The sequence below is a fragment of the Siniperca chuatsi genome, linkage group LG2 (assembly GCF_020085105.1).
Source record: "Siniperca chuatsi isolate FFG_IHB_CAS linkage group LG2, ASM2008510v1, whole genome shotgun sequence".
In the NCBI taxonomy this organism is placed as follows: Eukaryota; Metazoa; Chordata; class Actinopteri; order Centrarchiformes; family Sinipercidae; genus Siniperca; species Siniperca chuatsi.
In genome coordinates this window covers 21,556,021-21,582,302 of record NC_058043.1, presented here as the reverse complement: position 1 = coordinate 21,582,302, position 26,282 = coordinate 21,556,021, and the positions used below count along the sequence as shown (strand labels likewise).

The 26,282-nt window shown below is 38.9% G+C and overlaps 1 protein-coding gene across 2 annotated transcripts in view; it reads left to right on the top strand.

Annotated features, from left to right (window-relative positions):
• cpne5b (copine Vb) overlaps positions 1-26,282 on the top strand; it is a 117,471-nt gene that overhangs the window by 46,786 nt on the left and 44,403 nt on the right. For both annotated transcript variants that reach the window (XM_044179893.1, XM_044179903.1), the window contains one exon: positions 25,691-25,754. In XM_044179893.1, the coding sequence (XP_044035828.1) occupies positions 25,691-25,754 (64 nt within the window). The remainder of the gene's footprint in view (positions 1-25,690; positions 25,755-26,282) is intronic.

The following is a 26,282-nucleotide window of genomic DNA, read 5'->3' as shown; positions in this document are numbered from 1 at the left end:
TAAACTAATATGGTGAACATGGTAAACATTATACCTGCAAAACATCAGCATGTTAGCATGCTGATGTTAGCATTTAGCTCAAAGTACTGCTGTGCCTAAATACAGCCTCACGGTGACATCAACGTGGTTGTAGACTCTTAGTCTTGTAATTTAACAGGTGCATTTTGATGTGTAGAAGAAATTGATGTGAAATATGGATACTTTTATAATAACTCTTCAAGCAACCTGGTCCAGAGCCTGTATAGAACAAGTGTGTGCTTTGTGTAGCCTTACATCTTTTTGTCACATTTTGAATGTATGGTAAACACTAGACTTTCACAATTTATAACAGGTTATTGGACTCCAATTGGGTCATATTTAATCTTTCCTCCTAATTGCCCAAACCCATATTGAACCATGCTTCATATACAGTATTTATATAGAGCTCTTCATCACAACAGAATGCCTAAAAGAAACTAACACAACAATCAAAAATCAGCTACAAAACCACACGATGCAATACAGCACACAAATATAAAAAAAACAGATAGAAGAAAAAGACAAAAGAAAGATAAAGGCACAAGGCAAATAATATCACATTGGAAAGACATAACAAACCTACTTAACCTATCAAGCCCAGCCAAGCTTAACCACCAACCTCAAGCCCTCAGCAAAGACAAGAAACAACTCGAAAAAATAATATGAGTGAAAAAAAATGGATGAAACCTTGGGCGGAGCAATTCAAAGAGGGAGAATATTGTGTTTTTATTGCTTTTATTTATTCAGGGTTGTTTGACTGTGTGCACATACTCTTTTTCTGAAAGTCACTCCCTGCACCTGCACAGTAAGCATCCTGGAGCTGACCATAAACACCGCAGTTTTCAACCAAAGCCCACAGAGCAGCTCCACTACAGCAGATGGGGGTTAAATGGCTCACTCAGGGGCACACTGATGATAGACAAGCAGCCAGAGGACAATTATTGTCATTCACTTCAGTTTTTCCTCACATCATCCCTCAAGCTAAAACATTCAGACTGCATGTTTGCTTTTCTCTAACCTTCTGGCTGCTACCATCTACAGTCATCCACTGCAGCATGCTATGGTTGTAGCTTTTCTCACATTTTAAATTAACGCTTTTGTTTATGCACCATATTCCACTGAAATGATTTTAGAATACCCACTTATTGCTGGCTATGTTTTATCAAAGACCATGTGACACTACTGGTTCAGACAATGGATCATGTAACCCTTAGGTCAAAGCAGTGTATGATTGCTGTGTTGCATTATGTAGACAGAAAACTCAGTAAATGGCATATTGAAGAGAACAGATGTGGAGTACCATGGTATTAGGGATCATGGAGGAGAGGGCAGATGCAATGATGTTGAATTAGTACTATAATGTCAGTGTAGATTACTAGTATAGTAGCGAATTGAAAGGAAATTATTTGTGAATGAGAGTAGAGGCATGTGTGCAGAGGGAGGATACCCAGCTGAGTATGATGACAAACCAGCCTGACACGATAGCCTCCTTGTCTCCAACAGTTGGCCCCAGGCTCTCCCGGATGAAGTGACAGATACCAGAGGATATCTGCAACCATAAGAACCCTTGAGATGGGATATTATTCTATTTACAGAGTGTATTTGGATTATCGCTGTTAATTGTTATATATTTAGCTCTTATAGATAGCTCAGTGTTGCACTTTCAGAGATTAGAGATCATCTGTAAAACAGCTAATTTGGTCTCTTTCATTTAAAGGGTCAGTTCACAAAAATTGGTGGTAGATTGGTTTTCCAAACTCTGAAACTTGTGGCACAACCACCAATACCATGGAGGTGAATGGAGTTTTGTTTGCGGTCCTCAAAGCACGATGACTTTTAGAGAATGTAACAGCAACATTTCTTCCCAGAAACATTGTCTCGGTTACTCTTAAATCACAGACGTCTGGCAACAGTTTTCATTGGGATTATTTCTTTGGTAGAAAGTAGCTGCTAATGTGAAATACTTTGAACACCACAAACAAATCCCCATCACCTGAACTGTTTTGGGTACAAGCTCATCATTGCCTCCATTGCTTGTGGTTTCAGAGGTGGATATCTCAAAACCTCAGCGCATGAAACCAACACTATCTGCAAGGCTGGATGCCACTATGTGTAAGCTTGAGTCCAGACAGTTTATGATTAGTTCTATTAGTTCTAATAACTTGCTGTTATTATTCTTATTCATCCTTAGTATTGGTGTCCAAATATCACTGTTAAGTCCAAGCCCTGCCTAAATCCCAGTCTTCATGACTGCATTTGATGCAACACAATACAGTATGTCTGCGTCACAGCATTGGATGCTAGAATATAAATTTTCTCGAGATGTCATCTGATAAACAGTGCATGTTTCCCTTCCCTTGTATAGTACTGCACTGTAATAAATGCTTGAAATTTGAAGGCATTTTTAGTAAGAACTGGCCAATCCAACCTTTACTACACAGGTGCATGAGTATGAGTGTGTTCAGGGCTGGCAATGCCGCCATGGCAGGGTAAGTGCAATAAACATGTATGATTATTATTTTCAGTTCAGTTCAGTTCAGTGAGCTTTTTCCATTCTCACCTTCTGCAAAAAACACAAGGCAAGTAGAAGGTCTAATGCTTCTGTGGGTTTCACAGCATTTAAATTCCAAACTCTTCAGTCCCACATAGGTATTAAAATATTTTTCCTCACAATTAATACTGAAAGTGAAATAGCTTAAATCACCTATGAAATTGCACAACCAAAATACAAGCAACTATCACATATTTGGAGTGCTAAGTTGTGGGCTGCTTAGATAATTGTGAAATGCGCAACATCCTGAGCCACTGAGAAGCCACACTGGGTGAGGAGGCTGCAAATATGGCCTTAAGCCATGCCTCAGTCCCCCAATGTAGTGTTGCCGCATGTGTTGGCGATGTGTTTGAGCTCATGTGGTCAGAGAAGGGGAGAAACAGAAACACTTGTAAGGGGAGATGCATCAGAACCTGATCTTTAATATTAAAACAGCAGATGTAATGTCCTAAATGATAGGAATATTTACACAGAATTTGCACTTGAAAAGGACATTTTTTATGGATTGGCACTTTTGTTGTTACACCATACTCCATTTGACTGTGCCACTGTTTAGTTTATATTTTTCTATTTTATTGTCATGAGCCTGGTCACTGATGGATCCTTTTACTCCTGAAATCATTTTCATCATTGCAGCCAGAGTTGGATCCTCTCTGCCCTCTTGACTTCTCTCAGACCTAATTTTAACTTAAGGCTTGGTCTCGATTTCCACTTACACTAATCAGAATACCGGATTCTACTGGGTTATTTCCCAGTTAATACAAATGATTTATGCATTCTTAGAGGGCACATTGCAGACTTGTCACTGTAAGGTTCAGTTCAGACCTACAGTCTGTTGTGAGTTTCTGAGACTTCTTGGCCAGTGTTTTTTTTTTCTGTCTGTGAAAGAGATGCCTGTGTCAGCAAAACATTGCTTCATTATTCATACAGATGCAGTAATACATACTGACACCTATGTGTCATCCATCTCAGTCACACCCCTCACTATTAGTCACTGAGCAGCCCTGCTGAGTAGTTGGGACTTAAGTGCCTTGCTCAAGCGTAGCACAGTGATAGCTGTTGGGGAGCAGGATTTTCATTCAGCTTATCTTCCCAGACTTCTCCAGCAGTTTTAAAAATTGAACAATTTGATTTTCTCTGCAGGCCAGGTGTGTCTGTCTGACTGACTATTTCTTTATACTCATCATTTTCCATTTTCTGCTTCTCATCTCTGCTGTCTTTATTTCCCCCTCTCCTCACCTGTCATAGAACCACATATCTCTTTCTGTTGGTATGGCTACGAGTTATTTCTAACCCAGGCTTTGAGTGAGCTGTGCTCCACTGTGCCTCATCATTACCTATCTAGGATATGCAGATGAAGACTAACACCGGCCCTAAAAAAAAAAAAGTCTGCTGTAGCAGCTCCAGTTGGCGTCTTCTCTGGGTGACATTCTTGTGTGATCAGGCTCTCGTGTATTTTTGGCTCCTCTGGAAAAAAGCGACATTTTGTTCTGTTTATGAGAATTGTGTTTTCAGCTTTGTGAACCCTGAATTTTATGTTGTTGGCTGCCTTGGTGGTTGAATTATTTGTCTTGTAACATGTGAAGGTGCAGTTTCAGATAGCTGGTGTTGCTTTATAGACATATGCTTTGAGACTAGTGTTGCCATAGTTACTGGGCCTATTTTACAGGAAGTGATCATGGAGAATTTTGTCTTTTTTCCTGAGTGCGTTCATGTGTGTGGAGATTTACACATTGCTAAATTAAAATGGATTGCACCACACAAACAAGTTATTTACACCATATTTACACCAGCTGACTGCCAGGTTTAACTGTTGTGTAGCTAACTGAACTGACAAAACTAGCTTGCCTATACAGCCTGTTTATATTGAAGAAAATAAAGGAGTTAACATGAAATATGATTGACATATCTGACCTGACTCTTGATCAAAATGCCATTTAATAGTGATGTAAATTGGGAATGTTTTAAATTGCATTAAATTGCATGCAAACTGTGTGGATACTAGGAATATGATAAAAGCATGTAGAAATGCAGAAAATGGTATTCAAATCCTTTTTCTTTCTAAAAAATCAAATCACCAATAGCATCCTTTCACAATATATGTGAACAAAATTCTATCATATCCTCTCATATATTTAGCCCTCCAGATTCTCCTGAGAGTCCCATTTTTTAATGCCCCCTTCCCCCCTGTCCTCCCGACTCACACTGACAGCACATTTCGGCAACGCAATTACTTCATAAATTCACTAGAATGCAGGAAAACCGTCTCTGAAACTAACAATTTTCTGTGGGAAGATCCCTGGTTAGGTTTGGTCTCCCAATTTAGGCTATGATGTCTGGAAGTTGGCAAGTATGCTGATCAACCATACTTATTCATCATTGACCATGATTATTGACTTGGCTTTTATCTATAAATGCTTTAAAATTGTGAATTTGGCTGATGAACTTTTTAAACTCAATTCCTGGGAGTTGAGGAGTGATGACCCCAACCCTTGTGGCGGGTGATGTCACAGAACTCTTACTCATAAAACGCACAGAATCACCGATACCTAATCTCACTACAAACTAAATTTAAAAGTTGACAGCCCTAAAATAACAACTCAAAAATCAATATATTTCTTTGAGCTTGGTGAAAAATGTTAAGTGAGCTACTCCTAGCAACCTCTGCAGTAGCTTCCACGTCGACAGGAAGTGAAGTGGGACAGATATGTCATTTGCTAGTAATTGGTTAGGGCAAAAACACCAAAGATACCTCCCTCTTCCAATAAGATATATCTAATCATTATGAACATTATGTCAGGCAGAATGAATGAAGTAAAAGGAAATGGCAATTCAGTCTGATTATCTAGGTGCAACCCAGTCTGGGTCCTCTAGAAAGCTAAAATCACATATGCACTCACCACTGACTCCTTGTTACCAAACATAGTACACTATAGTGTATAAGTATAAAGACAAAAGAAAGACAAGTTTAAAAACAAATCTAAGTAGGAATACAAGCATAATACATAGCAAATGTGAGCACCAGTATGTGGACAATACAATCCCATCTGTAAGGATTCATCCCCGACATTGTCTAAAGATACACACACACACACACACATACACACACACACACACACACACACGTCCATCTGTGTTTTCCTCCTCTGGCATGGTGTGCTAATAGAGGTCTGGAACAGTTGACTGATAAAGCTGTCATGCCACCTCCCTCTCTGCTTCTTTCCTTCTCTAACACAGAGTGATAAATTAAGTCTCTCCAATGGCATGCCATCCACAAAGAGACTTCTGTCTGCTAACACATGTGTACACACAGACGTGCACACAACACACACAATCATCACAGACAAATACATTAGATCTGTGCTCCTCTGCTCAGTGGCTCTTCATAGCTTATAAACACAATCCTCTCACCTATCCTTCTTTGTTTTATTCTGTCATGTATCATTTTCATTCTCTCACCCTCACCCTCTATTTCTCTCTCTCTCTCACACACACACACTGACACACTCATGACTCCCTCTCAGATTAGACCACATTCCACTGGGTCCAGCGGCAATGCTTTGCTCGCTCTCTGGGGAAGCCTTCATTGGTGGCCTGAGCCACTGTCACAAGAGTAATGTCTGTTCTGGGAATAACTGCATTGCAGAAGAAGGTTTCCTTCGAGACAAAGCTCATACAGTAAATATGAGGTATAGGACTTATTTCCTTGGGGGCATTTCGGTGGTCAGAAAAGAGTAATGGCCAAGAGCGTAATTAGTACTAGAGGGTTCCTTTTCCACATGAGTACCTAGCCTCTTCTTCTCCTTCCTCTACGCTCTATCTGTCTCTCTTTAAGGTATCAGCTGATGGGAAGCTGGTGTTTTTTTTTTCTAAGGCTGCAGCTGTCTTTATGTCTTCTGGGAGGTCTATATTGAATATGGCTACAGCAGATCTTTGATGAAAATGGGCTACAGATAGCTCTTTGCAATCCAACACATCCTCATACCTAAACGACAGAATAGGTCCATTGTCAATGACTCCCAAAACGACATATATGACCGTTCCTCAAAACAATATATATGGCCGTACCGCTAAAATACGCTAAACACGTGATTAATGTTGTGAAACAGTCGCAGTTCGGTTAGGTTTAGGCAACAAAACTATTTGGTTAGGTTTAGGAAAAGATTGTGGTTTGGCTTAAAATAAGTAAGCTACATAAGTCAACTACGTAACGTTATTTAACTTAAAACTTTAAATAATAATACGAAAGTCCTGTGTTTGACCACCATCCACCACCCAAACCGGGTGATCGATGGGTCAAAGTTTTTCCCACTGTGTGGAAGCCGGTCTTGGATGCTTAGCTCGATATCATATATATGCAGCCATTAAGTGCATACTGAAAATCCCTTTAACAGGGTTCTTGTTTTTAAAACAAGTCAGAAGAAAACATTAAAAAGTCAGCCGGGGAAGGCATTTTAATCCAACTCATGCAGCTCATGTTAGCTTAATTACCTAGCTACAGCTGATCGAATCTGCTAACGACACTTCCACGTCATTTCAGCCGGCAAAATCAATGGTTGATGGCTGGAAATGATGAGCCTGTTTTTGTCTACCTCCGTCTGAAATCATTGGAGCCATTGTTTCAAAAAACTTTGAGACGTAAATTAGCAGGTTCAGCAGTTCTCAGTGTGGTTGCAATTTCTACTTCTAGCTGTTTTGTTTCATAAAATAGTTTTTTTTTTAATCTTTGAAGTGCAAGCAAACCAGTGTTTCCATGAAGGAAGGAAGGAAGGAATGTAAGGGAGAAATTTTTTCCACCACCCCCTCCAGCTCCTGCTTTACAACTGACAGGGAAGTCTTTGATGCTATGATGAAAAGTGACGGCTGTAATGCCAAGGGCAGCTCGCGTTTGAGGGGCTAGGTGAAGTGAAACGGATGGTTCAGGGGTGCTGAGCTCCATGGAAATGTGCTCAGCAGAGAGGGGTTTGCCCCTCAGGAACATCACCAGCTTGATCCAGGAACCTCTCTGATAGAAAAGACTGAAATCACAAGGGAAAATATTTGAACAATGCTTTATAGAGGTTCATGTGCCAAGCCATATTGCTCCAGCTCATGCATAAGAAGTTGCTAATAATAATTTAATGAGTGTAAAAAATAAACTCCATTAGCAAGGCCCAATCCACAGATGCAGTTCTGATATTTCTTTCATTGCCTCACTGTTGTGAGATAGAGAGTTGTGAGGCACAGAGAAAAGACCAAGTATGTACATAGTAGCATAGTGAGCATGGTGAATGGTAAAAAGTTTATTTTGCTTTCTGACGCTGTAATTTTATATATATTATAATATTTTATAATTTTGTATTATATTATCACAGCTATAATTAGCTTTTCTCATGTTGTAAGGACATCACCCTGACTCAGGTTAAAGACAACATTGTGATAAATTATACTAGCCCACACATTACCTTTCTTAATTTCCTTTCTCACTTTTTTGTCTTAACCAAACTTCCCACCCAAGCCACAGGTACACTGTTCAAAAACATAAATGTAGCATATTCCACATCTAAATTGCCTGGACACAGCTCAGTTAAAGATCTTTCGGCAAAGTTGCAAAGGTAAGAGTGCTTCAACTGGGGTCAATACAAATAAACTCTTTTGTTGGTTATTTTTAGAAGAGGCGTTACATAATTACATGTAGGAGTTGGAATCACACACTGCTCATAAAGTGATTTGATAGTGAGAAGATGTAACAGATGTTGTAATGCATTTTATATCAGAGTTACGTGTTGCCTTCCTGCACTTATGGGGCATAGTATTGGCATATTGTTTATTAGGCAGTTTTATTCAGATTGGCTTATGCAATATGACCATATTTCAATAATTAGCTTATGTTAAATAATGTGCAGAGAAGGAAAGTAGCAGAGAAAACAATTCTGTGAGTGATTCAGCTCTCCATTCCTACAAATCAACTCTATGCCAGGTCTGTATTTTTTACATTTTCTGGCGGTGTGACTGACAGAGACAAAACGTAATATCTGCCATTCTAATTCGGCAGCCTTGTGGCAATAGTTGAAAAAATGGAGACCTTGGAGCATTAAATAAGTAAATGAAGGGAGCATGATAAGATGTTAAAAAAACATATTTCCTCTTTTGTGAAAAAAAAAAACATTAGAACATTTGATCTGGAAAGATAAGGATAATAAGAGTTTTCTGTCTGGCTGCTCAGTTTAATTTGTTTTTTCTGCCCTAGCGTTTGATTCATTTACCTCAATGCAGAATTCACTTTAACCTCATTTAAAGCAAGTAACCCTAATAACAAGACAGCACAATATGTGTTTTCCTCTCAAAAAATATAAAACCTCTTGTTGTATTAACTGCAGTCCCTGCAATAGGTTGGTAGCATGTAGATGATGATTAACTGCTTGCAGCAGTCAAATAAGTTTGAAATGTCAGTTCTGAGATAGCATCTCTAATCACAAAGAAACTTTTCATTAAATGTTAATGGACATCACTGGACGAAACAACAAATTATGTATGATAGAATATCGAGATTAGAACTTGTTCAGCGTTGATATCCTCTGACCTATTTGCTCCGTTACTAGACTTTGTATGATTCTATGGTTTTAACAGGCCTGTCACGTTTCATCATTAATAGTGGTCGCGTTTCATACTCATTTTATCTCATTCGAGATTCAACATGGTGGACAGTGCGGATGATCTGGTGTAATAATAGGATTACATTTCTTTATTTAACCACACGAAAAGTTAGTATGACAACGTTTCTTCTACAATTATGTTCAACAATAACTGTGATAGGGATGAACTGAGATGGCTAAAGACACTGTTCGTAACAACAGCTAAATTTATACTTTCTGTGTCTGCATCATAGACTGTATATAACGATGGACAACAGACTATAATGAAGCCCAAATATCCCTAATACGGGCACAGCCATCTTGCGCTTTTGACGTTATTTGGAGCCAGAGTCTGCGCAGTAGTGATCGGACTTGGAGCTGCAGTATCGAGGTCCTGCCTATACACCTGACTCAATCGCGAGCAGAGCTCAGCTGTCACTCATGACGTGAAACCCTGTTTTTATAGCATATAGCTTAGTTATATAGCATATAACTAATTAAAACCAAACCTACCAGAGAAACGAACACACTTGAACATACTTCAGTGTAATAAGAACTACCTAAAATGACATAAACCATCTTTGGGAAAAACTTATTTGACGAGTACTTTGAGTTTTTGGTTTGTCTCATCTCATCTGCTAACATGGAGGGGGCAGGGTTTATACCAATATTGCAGCCAGCCACCAGGAGGTGATCAGGTGATGTCCATGTTATGTAAATTTCGTCATCTGCCCATGTTTATAAGGGTCCGTGTGATCCATCCACATGAAGCCCAAATTTAGTTGAGGGGGGGATTGTGTTTCAGATATCTGGCAACTTGGGTGACGTCAGAAAAACCAAAACGTCCGCTAAACCCACATACATACGACAAAAAGAAACTGTGTAATTCTCAAAGCACCCACAAAGGGTGAATAGCACCCCTGACTGCGTTGCCAAGCAAATAGCGTCTCAGTGCTCTGGTGCTATTTGCAGGTATGTAAATTGGATAATATGCATACATTTGGTGCAAAATTGGCCCCTTTCTATGCAAATGAGCCTAATTGAAATACAAGGTCAAACACCAGCACTAACAGCCACACGCAGTTCGAGTGAAATTATTAGCGTCTTCAGAGAGTTGGTGGTAACTGACGCACATTTATAAGGGGTGTCACACCCGGACTTTCCAGTGATCATGGCAGCAGTGATTGTAGCCAGATGAAATAGCATCAATAGCACATCACAGTACATCATAGTGCACAGGTGGCACAGAGACAGTACAATACCTGATATTCACCATGAGGGAATTGAACAACATAAAACTTGCTGCTGTGAGAAACAGAGACAGTGGTTACGCACTGTAACAGTCCAGCAGAGAGCGGAGTAGGAGAGAAAACAGCTCTCCATGCACCCAGAGGCATGAGGGAGAGCGCACTGTTAAGCACCCAAATAACAATCACTCCATGCAGAATAAGTCATAGAAAAATAAGAGACACCCCGCAGATAGAAACTAATGAAAAAGCAGGGGAAGTTATTAGATAATTAGAAGAGTTAGAGTTATAAATAGAATAAATTCTCTTTGCAATCAAAAATCAAATATCCCTTTCCACATGAGTGGAAAGTATTGTTCTTGCAACTGCATTTATACTTTTTTTTTTTACTCAAACGTTGCTCAACCATGTCATGTGATATGCTACTTCAGTACACCTTAAGAACAAATATTACTGGGACGACTACAGAAAATTGCAGATGAACATTTAACAGACGCAAAACAATGGCAAATTGCACTCAGCTGCAAAACTTTAGGGACGTGTTTGCACTGTAATATCATCAATAGCACAATATCTTTTGTGAATCGGACTTTGAGACAGTGCAGATAGCGATTGCAAATAATACGCAATTCATGGTGCTATCAGTGGCTGCAGTTCATTCTTTGTGAATTCACCCCAAAGTTATTATTATTATTAGTTATTATAGTTATAATTTATTAGTGGTGCACATTCCCAAACAAATGTGCAATTAGTCAAATTACCACTACATAAATGAATCATTGATATGTGGTCTTTGTGGGCCCCTGAGGCCCTTGGGCAGTTACTACCTCAAAGTAGTATAAACAGAACTGCTCTCCGCATCTGTATCCATTTAGGGTTTCTATAATAATGTTCAGTCTGAAAATGGCACGGCGTTAAATGAAAAGCAAGGAGCTGTGTTGGAGTGAGCATGTTGCCACAGGTACTGTCCAGAAGATGAAATACGATCCAGGACTGCCATTTGAGTAATGAATCTAAGGGCTTATCAGACACCAAAACACTGCCTGGTGGTTTATAATACTGAGACAGGATTTTACAATTCTGGAAAGTTATCACGGTGGCAGTCAGTTTATCCTCCATCTCCATGATTGCAAGGTAAACAGTAAAACTACAGCATTTCCAAAATCATCTACCAGGAATGTGCACTCGCACATAATTGCCAGCACAGTGCGTTACCGGATGACGACAAATTACAAAAATTGAGCCAGGTTCAACTTTTTTGCCGGGTGACCCTGCATTGGAACTGCCACTGTTCCAGTGTAGTTGTCTCATTGAAATTAATGATGGGACTGTTGTGCTCATCCTGGTTGTGAGCAGAATCCTGAAGCAGGTCGCATAACCCCTGCAGACCCATTCACAGCAAATGGCAAACAGGTTATTCCTGCACCGTTGCTTTGAAGCGAAAAGGGTGTTTGTTGTCTGGATGAGAGCTCATCCAGTATTGATACTCTTGTGTCTAATATCTCTGAGCAAAACTCTGTTTCCTCTTCCTGCAGGCAGCAATTGATCACGGCTCACTCTCTATCCAAGCCGAGCCATCTGTTAGGAAAACAATTTTTCTGTCATTGTGGATTGAATTGGAGCCATCGATCAACTTGACAGATGAGGTTTCCTGCACTAAATTAACAAATTCAGGAATGCTGTTGAATGAGGATTAACTGTTTTATCAGGACACAGTGCACTCTGAACTTAAACCTTGCAGTCATCTAATTGGGAATCAGCAGGCTGATGGGAATCCACAGAACATACCATTCCTGCACTAAGCCTAGCCTGTTTAAACATTTGGAGACAGCTAGTTTGGCAAATAGCATTGGTTTTCTTCCAAAATGATTTTGAGGACTCAGCAGCAATGATTGCAAACAAAGCATTACAGAGATTGGCTGCCATTGTAACGATGCTAATTGCCTGAGGTGTCATTTGCTCCCCAACATAAAGAGGGAAAAGGCTCTTTTTTTCTCTCCACTTTCTGTTTGTGGCTATAAACAAAGGAGAAGAGAGAGAAAAGAGTCAGAGAAAACACATGTAACAAAATTTGTCAAGCCTTTTTAATGTGCTCCTCTTTGAATATTGACTTCATTTCAACACACCTTTCCTCATCTGGCCTGTTTTGAAATTACATTTCCAGATGTTGGCTCTGACAGCTTCTGCTCTGGCAGATGAAAAGGCTTTAGAGGGAAATGCAGTATTAACCACACATCAATCAAGTACCATTGCCCCTAATTACCGCATATCTGTCTCTAACTGCCTTTATTTCCTGGTGCGAATGAGGCTCTCCATAAACCACAGCTCCTCTACCTTGAAAGACATGGCAGTGCTGCCTTTTGATGCAGTGTGTGCTTCATTTGAGGCATGATGGATGCTGGTTCTCTCTCTCCCTCTCAGGCAGAAGCAGAACAGAGAAACTACAGTAGCCATTTCTATTCATTTCTTTGCTTTGCTGGGTGGCTGCTCACTCTTTTGATTAATGGCACCATCTCTCTAGTGGCCGTTGTAATAAAGTCAAATGAGGTCTCGAATGGCTGAGGCTTTGTAGAATCAGCAGTGGGTAATTGAGGAAATGGATGTCTCAGGTGGGGGTCTGTGTCTGTTCTCCGTCCTTACGGCAATGAAATAGTGTTTCACTTTTCCCTTTGGCAGAGTTAGTGAAGTCAGTAATTGTGTTAGAGCGCCACTGCTTCACTGCATATTGTTGTATGTTTGGATGGCTGTGCTCATGTTCGGTTTGAAAGGTTGCATAGCTGGTGGTGTGGAAGAAACACGTCTCCTGCCTGAATGCATCAAAGTGTGCTCAGTTTGCTAAATAATACAGTGGCAGAGGTGTGATAATTGAAATGTCATAATCCACAGTATCTTCTTTAACCAACGATGATGTTCCTTTGTCTGAGAGACATTTTTGGCTTCCCACAAAATCTGTAACAGGATATTTCAGAGAAATCCTGCCTGAAACATGATAATCCTTAGTATCTCCTTTTACCAGGAAAGATTTTACTCCTTTGCATGTAGATACTAAGCTTTATATGGGACCGTCTGTGATAGCTAGGCTCTTTAGGAAGTTGAAGGGTAATTTATGTAGCAGAGCACTCCATTCCTACTGGGAATATGGCTCACCAGTTTCCCCCTCTTTGGTTCAAATGCAGTCCATTCTGCAAAAACAACACCCAGCCAACGAAGCACAGCTCCACACACACAATATGAGCTAAAGATAGACTGGAGAAAGCGATTCATGACTGTGTCAGGTCTGACATTACAACCTGTTTATTGTTATATCAGTATTTGACAGCGCCCATCAAAACCTTCACACTGAAGACATTTATAAACTGTTTCACATCATGTGATGTGATGTCCATGTCTTCTCTTGGACTCCACATCTCTTCTCTGTTTTAAAAAGCCTATTGCAAATCACTGTCAAGGCCACAAAAGTTTACATCACCACATGTTTTTAATCCAGCAGGGTAGAGATTTTTGGGAGATTTTAGGGTATTTCCTAAAACTTTTAAACTCCTTTGACAACATTATTGCTGTAAACAAATAAAAAAGAAAATCCATTATACACTTGACAGGACCTGCTGTGAGCCATTAGGAAAAATACAAATTCAAGCACAGGGAGGCTATAATAAACTATTGTTGGTGGTAGTCTTCTGTGTTGTGTTGTGGTGCTCAATGGACAGCTCCTGTAAAAAGAATTTATATGAATGTTTTTGCTGCTGGATTCGTTCACTGTCTTGACTATCAATTTTGATGATAAAAGGGCCAAAGACAATAACTCACTGGATTTCAGCTTGAATTAGAGTGATCATGTTAGGCTAGACGGAAACTGCAGATCAGAAACCTCAAACAAATAATCACCTGTAATGGCTCCACATTTAATTTACTGATGTGCAAGAGCTTCTTCTATATTTCTATTTTTTCATTCTCTATCACAAACTGATTGTTACTTTCTGAAGTTATTCCACCTAATGCCAGTTGATATTTGCTGCCCAAAACACATTTATAGAGATTAAAACTACAAGCCTTTCTTGGGAAAATTCCCTGTTCCTTCGAATAATTAGAGGGAGGACTCTGTAATTGCATGTGTAACTTATAGAGAAGGAAATGAGTGCCACCAGAAGAAAATTAATCAGCACAAAATCTAAGAAAAAACACTGCAATACTGTTTTACTTATAAAATGATTATTATTATGTCACAACTCAGTAGGTGTTTAACACTGACATTGTGTCTGTGGGCAAATTCTGCAGTGGGCCAGAAATCATACACGTCCTTTGGCTAATGACTATATTGTTTTAATTTGTATGTGTCACATTTTCTTGCTCTGCCTATATATCTCCTTTACTTCTTAGACCCTTTATTTTACCCTAATTTCTTTACATTTAGAGCATGAGTTCCAGTATGAGTCCCAATAGTTCATCGAAGAAACTTTTGGCTGCACAGCATGACTTTTATATCATCCCAAGCACAATACAAGCTGTCCACAGATGTGGTTTGACTCATTAGATTGTACAAACAGTATCTGACCTGACAGTGCTCGGACCTGCATGTGATCCTGAAATGATCAGATGATAAAAGCTGTGTTGAGTCAACCGTACAGTAACCTCATCCAGAATATGTTATAAAACTGAAAAACACACACATCTGTCAGTTGTGTTAAATTTCCCTTGTACAATACCCCACTTTTTTTTGTTCAATGCCATGTTTGGTATTACATTTTCCAACTCCTACCTTTTTTCTCTATCCTTTCTATTTAAAGTTTTGTTTAAATGACATTTATATTGTTTGCCAAAAATGTTTGTTGCACGTTTCTAAATGACCAGCAAATCTCTTTCCTTTGCCCTTTCCAAAATCAACATAACCATAAACACAATCTGTGTTCAATGTGTTGTTTTCTTTACAAGATAACCCAATGGTATTCTAACAACAGCAGGCAGTGTTCATCATTAGTAAGTGTCTCCTAGAGGGGTAGCCTCGCTTTCAGCACCCATTCGACTTCATGCCTCCAAAACATACTGATGAGCATTTGGTCAGTTTTAATGGCAGCCGATAATCACCATCTCCAATAGGCTCCCTAAAGGACTCCCCCATGGCGCTTTTGCTTTCCTGCCTCCTACTAAGCGTGGTCACAGTGTGTGGTTTGTGGCCTGAGGATCAGTAAAAGCCCCCAGGAGGCTAAACGCTCTGTCTGCTTTTATTCTTGATCACCATTTTAGACAAAAGCTGTGGAGTGGAATGGAAAAGGTGACCTGGGGGTGGAATGGCAATTCCTGGCAATGAGACCCGAACACTGGTGCAACTGGAAAGCAGTTCACTGACCAACATGCAGCATACTGAATTGACTGTGTGCACTGTGTAAATGAGCATATAGTATTTTTTTCATAATACATTTTGACATACATGGCAGTCTACAGAGGCAACAAGCACCTTATATACAGCGCAGAGCAAAGGGAGCGGTTTGGTGTGCACTAATAAGTTAGCTAACAGCTGTTTCCAGATGGTTTGGATGGTGAGTCTTTGGGGGATTGGGTAGAAAAGGTGCCAGCTCTTGCAATGAAGCTGCTTCAGTTTTGAGAAATTCAGGCAATGCACATGTCCCCCCTGGAGAGTTTTAGCAACAGATGGTTGTCTATTATGTGTAAGGTTGGTGGCTGTCTCATTAATCTCATGCTTATCCAATCTGGAGTCATGCAGGTCCTTATTGGTAGGCAGATGACAGCAAACAATGTGCTCAGGAGTGTGAATGGCATTTAGTCCATTTCAACTGTACAATGCTTTCTACTACTGATTTAAAACTGGACTAATACTAATTGTGTGAGCTTCTTATTACCAGCAGAGGAAAGTTCCTTTTCTTGATTAGTTAGATGACGTTCTCGCTCATTTTGATGGGGTCATTGATGGTAGTTCACAGGACCGTGATTACATGGTTGAGTGATCCTGCTCTTTTACCTGGCCAATGTTCTTCAGGCGTAAATGAGCACAAGGCTTCTACTGGAAGTGAACTACTGTCTGAAAACTTTCACAAGAACAGCACCCCATGTTGTAAAGTGAGCTGCCTGTCTCCTGTGCATGAACTCATCATTGTTAATGAGGTCTACAAGGGCAATGTCATCTGCAAATGTTAATAATTTAACTGATGAGTGGCAGGATGTAAAATCATTTGTAGCAGGAGTTAAGGTGGTACACACATTTTGTTGTGAGATAAAATCAAGTGGGAGGTATATGTCAGGTACTAACTTGATAAATTGCTTTAAATCTGTCAGAAAATGCCAGTAGTTTGAAGGATGATGTACCTTTGGACAATTTTCTATGGCACAGCTCTGAAGTAAGGTATTGAGGGTGAATCTGAAGTTCATAAAATGGTACTGGAGCAAGGAACATTCTGGTGTCCAGAAATAAAATCTAGGCCAAAGCTTGTTGTGTTACATACTGATTATCCTTAGTAGAAAAACTGCAGGCACTTGAACAATGGAACTGAGCCATATTCAAAGGCAGGACACAAGAAATATGTCTGATCTGAGTGCTGCTGGCCTGAAGTGAAAATGGTGGCAGGTAACCTTTATTTTCCCTCAAGAGCACTGAGTGGTTCCCGAGTTCTTAACAGGACAGTTCCAGGTGATTTGTGTGTTTGCTTATTTCTTATCATTTTCATATGCATTCCCCAAAATGAATAATACAATGGCTTTACTAAACCACTCGACTCACTGTCTTACAATAAATCCAAAATGAAATCCCAACAAAGAACAACTTGGAAAACTTTTGATGATTAATGGTAATCAGTGTGCGCCAACAAAAGTACCAGAGATCACAAACAACAGGCAATAAGTAATCATTTTTTAAAAATCCAGTTCCAAAAGTTCTGCTTGTCTCTTATACATTCAGCATGCCGAGTTCCTTGTATTCTCTTAAATTGTTCTGTGTACCTAGCGCACCTATTTGTACACCTATTGTGTTCAGGTATGATGGCTTTGGTCACCAACAATCGAAAAATGGCATAAGCATTTACAGAATTCAAATACACTGAACGACAATTGTTAAAATAACACCTTTTTCACTGTTGCACACTGAAAATGGCATAGCCGAAGCGTATGTGCGTTTTTTCCCTTGTGCTGCATTTAGACATTGAAAACTGAATAAAAGCAACAATCTAATTGATTTGGGTGTGCAAAGCCTTTTTGTACTTTTTGGACTCTGACTTTGGTTACATGCACCCCAGCTCTCTCTCTCTTTTGTCTTAATTTGCTTGAGTTTTTTTTCTTCTACTAGAATAACACCTGTCAGAAAAAAAATATGAAAATCTGAAGGGTTCACTTGTTTGCAACTTGTGCAAAACTGAAACACCTTACAGAGGCTCAATTCATTCTTCAACCTTTTTACCCTCCTCTCATTTTTCTGTGTTAATCACAGCTCTCAGTCGAGTTATTGCACAATGTGAATCAATGGGGGACTATTCTTTACTGAAGATCCCTTTGGATGGCCTCCAGCACAATGCCACTTTCAACAGGTCTGATTATGTACAATGGCCCTTGGCCCTGGACACAAGCTTTGTGTTGCTTCTTGTTACTTGAATGCTTTTGTGCTTCTACTTGAACCCTTGTTTGGTTAGGAACAGTTACAGGTATATTCATTCATATAATAATGTGAAACTTTGATTGTAACTTGAATCCAGAACTTTGAGAATGTTAATCTAAATGTAAAAGCTTACATGTCAATAATGCATATATTTCCACTGTTTTTAATTTTTCAAAAAAATGAAAGAAAAAAAAAATTATGCACGTCTTTAGTTTTAGAAGACTGTTTCAACTTGTCTGTTTTCATATTTCACTGCATAGTATTGAAATGTGTGGCCTATCATTAGCTCAGCAGTAAACACATTTTAATTTTAAGATTACCTTTTATAAATTATGTACACATACAGTACATTCTAAACTGTGAAGTAAAAGTTCACCAGATTCTGCTTTTTATGCATGGCTCTAGTCTGTCGGTCACTTTGATCCAGACTGAAATAGCTCAACAACTTTTGGATGGATTACCATGAAATTTGGTTCAGACATTCATGTCTCACTCAGGATGAATTATAACAACTTTGGGGGTCTTTTCATCTAGCGCCATCATCAGTTCAAAATTTCCATTTGTTCAGTACTTTGGTTTATGACTCAGGACCTGCAAAACTAATGACATTCCCATCATCCTCAGCTGTAGTTCTAATATCAGCACGCTAACACTCTAAACTAAGTTGGTGAACATGGTACATATTATACCTGCTTAGTATCAGCATGTTAGCATTGTCCTTGTGAGTATGTTAGCAGACTGAGGTTAGCATTTAGCTCAAAGCACTCACCACTGTGTTTAAGTTTGGCCTCACAGAGCTGCTAGCATGGCTGTAGACTCTTAGTCTTGTTCAATGACATTGTCTGTACTTTCTTACAGTAAAACAGCCAAAGGACAAGTCCAACAAAATTTCAGGTTAAAATATCACAAACAAATATGTTGCTTTGTCGTGGTCACATCCTGACATGGCAGAAATCAGACTAAAATAAAGAATAAAATGGTTGCAAAATGGGATCTTAATGACACGCACAGTGACACACATTGTAAGCTGAGAAGAGAACAAAGAGTAGCTACCAAATTTGCCCAGGAGTTACACCCTTTCACTCCTCCTTCCTTGACGTTCTCATATTCTCATATCCCCCTTGGCATAATTTATTTAGCCGTTCCTTATTCACAGCAGCTTTGTTAGTTTTCTTTAGTCTTTGACTCCCTGAAGATTTCTGTAATTACAGATTCTCACCACTGTGAACAAAAACGGTGTGTGTGTGTGTCTTTATGTGCTGAGGGATTTTGTGCAAGTGTAATTTCTAGGTTTACGTGTTCTTATGGGCGATAAAATGTCTCTTTCTCTCAGTGTTCGTGTGCGTGTATGTGTACAATATTCAACCTTCCTTTGTTCAATATCGGAGGTTCAAAAACACCTTGTGGGTCTTTGAAGCATTGTGTTAATGAATAGGTTATATTATGCATGCACCAAAGCTTTGACTCTTCTAAGACAAAAAAATAAGTTTTATCTTTTCTAGCGTCAGTTATTGCAAGAAGAGCTTTCTAATTTGCCCAGGTGCAGTTCAAAGAATAAAACTTACTGCTAGCCATTTATTAGATTACTGTTTCAGGTTTTCAGTAATATGAGGGAGCAGTGTCTTCTGTGGCACCCTCACAAGGTCTATCCTCCGTAAATTATTAATTAATTATCATAAATTAAGTCTGAGTCCTTTTTTTTGCTGTTGTAAATCAATAGCAAGGTGCAAATTAGATATTATTCAATCATTTCAATCTCCTTCCAATATTTTCTTAAGCAACAAGATGGGTGGGATTTTTGGCATGCACAGGCATACAAGAGGGATGAAATCCAGCAGGAGACAGATAGTATATTAACACCAACTGATTTGTTTTCCTTTCTGTGAAAGTTATCAGCAGAATTACCAATATTATATTATACAAATATGGTTTACAGCCTTGGATACAGGTAGCAAAAGATCTTGAAGATTGCTATTTACACAGATATACAGTATAAACCTGTAGAGATATACTGGGGTGAGATATATACTTATTGTATAAATAAAAGCTGAAACGATCATGACACGACGGTCAATAGAAAAATGTCATCAAATATTTTGATAATCAATTTTTTTTTTGTTTTTTTCAATCCAAAATGGCATCCATAATTCTAATTTCAAATTGTTTGTTGGGAAAAAAAAACCTTGGGATTTTGGAAATTTTGATGATTTTGATTTTACACCATATTTATTTATTTATTTATTTATACACATATTTCCCTTTTAGAAAGGGTATTATTAATCAATAAAAATAGTTTTATTTGGAGCTTTTTCATTTTAGGATAGCATGTAGCACAATTAATATTCTCAGTAACTTCTATTTACTGCATGTCTTCAATATTTAAAAGCACCGTCAATTAACTGATTTTGTTCTACGGCTGTGAAACATGTTCTTCACATGCAACTTGTGTAAAATATTAAATTATTTTTCAGCCAGCTATTGACCACAAAACACAGGGTTAAGGTTGAAAGCCTGTTCCTGTGGCTGTACACCTCGTTATTTATTGTAGCTTAAGCTGCTTTACTCTGCAGCTACTGAATGGCCACAGCTTGTCAGCACAGTGCAGATTCACTTGTGCAACCCAAACTCTTTTGTCTGTTGATTTTCACTTTTCGGTGGTCTTAAGATAACTATTTCTTCCCTCTATTTCTGGCAAGACCTGAGGGAAGAGGGAATTGATTCGGTTACAAGAGGTGAAGGAAGGAATGAGCACAGAAGGATGTAGATATAAAGTCTTTCAGAAGCTGTATTTTTGAGCCAGTGGCTGATGGGGTGCTAAATGTCTGTGAGTATGTAAGATTTTAGGTGACAAAAAACACTCTCACAGTTTCCTGCATCACTCGCCCATGGGACCAGGATGGTTTCCCCTCTGAAGATCGATGGGAGTCTTTTACTGTGTGGATCAAAGGTCTCCATCTACCCCTTAAAACACAAACACCTCTGCACAAAGCATAGAAAGCACTTATACACACAGCTGGAGAGTACTTTATCCAGCCTTTTGACCTCAGCATGTTGTGTGCAAAACCCAAGTCCATTAAGTCAAGTCATCAATCTTTTGTGGAAATTGTCGGAAAGTTGCCGCTAGAAATACCACCATTACTATAAGTATAATGCAAATCTTAACAACAGTTAGTTACGTGCAACTTAACATGCAGCTAAACTGTCACTAGTGTCTAACTCATGCATGCAGCACCTACCTGGCAAGTACTAGTGGGCTTTGTCTAAAATCTTTTGGGTCTTTCCTATGCAATAAATGTTTGTACTACTACTTTCCTTTGCCAGACACACTTAGGAGACACAAAATAGGTGCCTGGGTTACATTTACTGGCAACAATTTTTACAATCCAAGAATGAAGACATTCATATTCTACAAAGACGTTGTAGGGAAGGCATTAGGGAGGATGACTGGGCATGCTAACATATTGTTATGTTAAGACTAGTAAAACACTTGTTAAAGGTTAGGGATAGATCATGGTTTGGTTAAATATTTTAAAAGTTGACGCATGTAGTCTCATGCTTCAAGTCAGCATTGACATTGTTAATACTTAACCAAGAATTTGATCTTTCCCTAAACTTAATTAACTTCTGTTCCTACTTTAGTTACCAAGAGCAGATACTGTAGGGAAAACAACTGAATGGGTTTTTGCATATACATTCAGTGTTAGCATTGTACATTGGCAGTGAAAAGTTTGCAGATTTGCATATTTACTCATGCAAACTAGTTGTAATAAAATAATTTTTAAGAGACAGTGCTGCCTTCATCAAGAAACTTTATGGGATACAGCGTTGGAAAATTAATATTAGCATCCTAGTAAGCTGCTTGTAGATTATTTATAAGTGTGGATAGTTTGCGTAAGGACGTATACAAACCATTTGCTCTTGTGCATTTGGTCTGAAACCAGCATTAGATCATTTAGAGTGCACTTCAGAGTCTCCAGTTCACTTAACTTCTTTGGACTGTGAAAGGAAGCCCATGCAGGCCACCCACGACCACAGTGCTGCCCTACATAGAACACCTTCAATCTAATAAGACACATTCCTCTTACTGTGACACACAGCTGATGAATGAGACAATTAACACACGTGCAGAATAACCACAGTAAACTGAGGCAGTTAATGGCCTGGGAGCTCTGACACACTGATGTTATACAGGCAGAGAAATTAAAGGTTACACATTTTCTGGGGAAACACAAGGAAGGTTTTGTTAATATTTTTTAATGAGAGAAATAGACCTTAAATGGGAGCATATTTTATACACTACACGGGTCTCATATTGACAAAAAGGTGGGATGGATTTTGTCTGGATACAATTTATAACATAAAGAACACAGTTGATCCAAAATGCTTTGCAATACAAACACAAATAAGAAAAGAGAACAATGACAATAGAGTAAAATCACAAGTCCATAATGTACCCATAGATAACCAACCAACCAACCGAACACAACAGATACACAGTCCCAGACAAACACAGAAACATACAACAAAATCAGGCACAGTTAAAGCTATTGGGTACTGAGACAACCCTGTCACCAAAACATTTAGACCTGGACGTACTGTAGGGATAGACAGGCCTTTAGTCAGAGGATACCAGGTCTCTGACAGCTCGAGGACAGGTCAGTAATAATGGAAGCAGAGGCAAAACCATTCAGTGCTTTGTAGACAAGAAACTTTTCAGCTCAGTTCTATAGCTAAGAAGGAGCCAGTTGAGGGCGGAGAGAGTTGGAGTAATATGGTCTCTCCTTCTCGATAATGTTAAAAGCCTTGATGCAGTACTCTGAACAAGCTGGAGACAGAATTAAAAGGTCTGAGTGATACCAAAATATAAAGAGTTGCAGTAATGAAAATGTGTATGGATAAGAAGGTGTCCAGATGTTAGCACATCCAAATGTATGCTGATGATACTGTGATTTTACCCATGCAAGATCTAGACTGGCTAGCTAATTCATGCTTGACCCTTAATATAAACAAAACAGTATTTCACAGCGAGGATCAATAATTCAGTTAATCCTGACATTTTAATTAATGATGAAGTCATCACATATGTGACACATGTTAAAAATCTAGGCATTATAACTGACACAAACTTGTTTTTCAAAAAACAAGTTAATAGAGTCATCAGCAGTGTTAAGTTTAATCTGAATAATTTTAAGAGCATCAGGCACCAGTTGTCTCCATCTGCTTCAAAGCTTTTTGTACACACTGATTTTTCCCCATCTGTCTTATTGCACAACAACCTGGTCACAGGTAGGTGTGACTACACTCAAGCCTGTGTACTCACTTTATAAACAATCCTAAAAGTACTAGATAAAAAGCCAACGGCTCATCATCACTGTAATATCCTCAGTTTTCCTAACTTAACTTAGAGTAGGGTGTACATGAAAATACAGGACAAATCACGTCCCGTATTGATTCAGTAAGGGACAGTGGATTTTATTTCTCAATACGGGACGATCCCGACTTTACGGGACATGTGGCAACCCTACTTCATAGAGATACAAGGATTGGAGTAAGAACAGGCATGGTCACACCAGCTTGGAATTTCACAGCGAAATCATTTCATCAATGGAATTACTGCAATGATTGGATTTGCTTGTGGGGATGAAGTAAATCCACTCACATTTTTCACATCCAGCCAGTTCAAGCCATTAACCAACAGCAGGCTTTTATTGACAGTGCTGATCTTTGAAGGAATGGAGAGCCAGAGAATCCAAAATGGAGGAACCTATCGTAGTGTACTGTATTAGCTGTATTGCACCATTCACTTCCAATTCAACCCTCCACTGTCGAAGTATAAACTGCTCCAGAAAAGAGGAATGGTTTGCTGACAGTTATGAGACAGGAGTCGATGGTACAAATATGGCTGTCCCACTGTCCACCAAGCCAAGGGTTTTTAGCTGATTAACCCAGCTGGCTAGCGTGTTAGTGGTTAGCTCACCAGCTACAGCTTTCTGGTGTGATTGGGCCTTTAGTGTTGTGGACTGATTTTCTTTCATTCATGTGTAGAAAGTATGTTCTGGAGGCATCATCAACAAAACAGTTAAAATAAATATTTTTGAAGCACAGCTAACTTTGTCACTGAAGTCGTGTTTTTTTCAGCTTTTCCACTTACAACTTCTCATGTCCTAATATACAAATTCCATTTCATGGGCATTACAATTCAATTCCACCTGTCACCTTGAGCGGACTAAAGGACTGAGGAGATTTAGTCTTATTTTACAGGCTGTCAGCACTTCAACTACCTAAACACAGACACACACACACACACACACACACTGTACACAGAGACATCACTAAGACATGAAGACAAATATATTTTCTATTGTACTCTAAGCAATAGGACAGAGTTAAGTGAGAAAAAGACAAAAGAAAAGAGCTGGCCACAAAACATTCTGGAGGCTTCAAAGAAATTGGTCATTCCCCCTCAGAGCTCTTTCTCCCTGTAATAAGCGAAACAAGGGAGGTGAGCTTTTGATGGCCTATCTGATTCTCAAATCTTGCCATCTCCTTTTTCTTTTGAAATTGAGAGCTGTGACAGATGTGAATAAGCACATAACCCCAATCTGCATTAGATGATTTCCAGATTCAAACTGGCACTGCTATTTTTCCCTTAAGCAAGGCACTTCAGTCTTCACCTTTCAAGTAACAGTAACACAGTAACAACTTATACAGTAACACTTTTTCCCCTGTTAAAAAGTAACAGGGGAAAAAAGGAAAAAATACATGAAAGTATATGTTTACAAAAGTACATGTAATGTACAGTAATAGATACTGCCTTTGTTTGCTTGATTCCCCAAGTATTCAAGCCTTATTGGATCTTGCATGATCACCAAAAATGTGGAGTCAAGTAAGAAATTGGATCAGTTGCTTCGTAAAATCTTATTTTGTCTGGAAAATGTTCTGAAACAGACTTGAAGCTGCTGTAACAGGCTCATAAACTGAGGTTACAAGGTTGGATCATCTTTCTCAGCTGAGGTAAAAGGCTTTGCCTCCTGGGTTCTGAACAAGTCAAGAGATGATGGATTGACTTGTTACTACAACTTAGTGTAAAGTTCTTATATTGAAGACAGGAGGAGAGGTAATTAGAGCAGCAAGACACTGAGTAATATGAGCTGTGCTGTTGTGTGGTTTGAAAATCAGGGGAAATAAACTGAAATACATTCACCAATACATATAAAACCCAACACTCCAACACCTATTCACTCATGAATATGATTTGAGTGTATAACATACCAAACAGGGTAGTCAATATAGGATATAACTTACACAACGCATTACATTGAGGTACTTATCAACTAGCTTAGAATACAGTTTACAGTATGTTACAGCTAGTGAAAGGGAAATTCCTCAGAGGTATCTGAGGTTGAGCACATATTAAAAATTCTAATTAAATTCAAAATGAGACTTTCTGTAAATGTCAAGAAATGTTAAGGATGAGCTACATGAAATTTACTTTTTGTTGTTGAGTATAATCAGGAACACTGATTCACAATTGATAAATGAACATGCTTTTATTCTTGCAGTTGCCTTTATTGATCACTTAACAACCAAGAGTGGACAAATGGAAGATGTGTTTCCATTCATTTCTGTGAATCTCTTATTGTTTTCTCTCTTTGCTCTACAGAGGGATCCTAGGGAAGAAATGTGGCACTATCGTCTTGTCTGCAGAGGAGCTGAGCAATTGTCGAGTGAGTAAGCCATAATAATCTCCCCTGCCAAACACACATTAGCGGGCAAACATCTGTCAGCAAAGCCTTTTTAAACAGACTTTACACATGAAGTGGATTGGGCAGGATGGAAGCTTAGAAGGGCAAATAAAGTGTAGGCACACAGCCACAGACAAAGGAAACTTCCTGTTGACTTCGTTTAGCCCACTTTAAGAAAGAATCCCACAGCAATCAAAGAGCTGAAAAGGTCGGCGTTCAATCCATCTGTCTATTAAGAAACTGTCCGTTCATCTGGCTGGTTATTGAACTTTAATAATCCTAGAGTACTTGTCTATATCAAGTACAGAAAGCTGACATTGAATCCGAGATCAGATTCTTAGTGTTGTTTATTTATTCATTGGTCAGATACTTCGTAATTTAAATCATAATTTTGGTAAGTTTAGATTTGTACTGTATGTACTTGTATTGCTGCATTATGTTAAGATAATAGTAAGCACTGATCAATTTTAGGTCAGTGTTTGGTTTATTTTATTTAAAGGGGAACTCAAC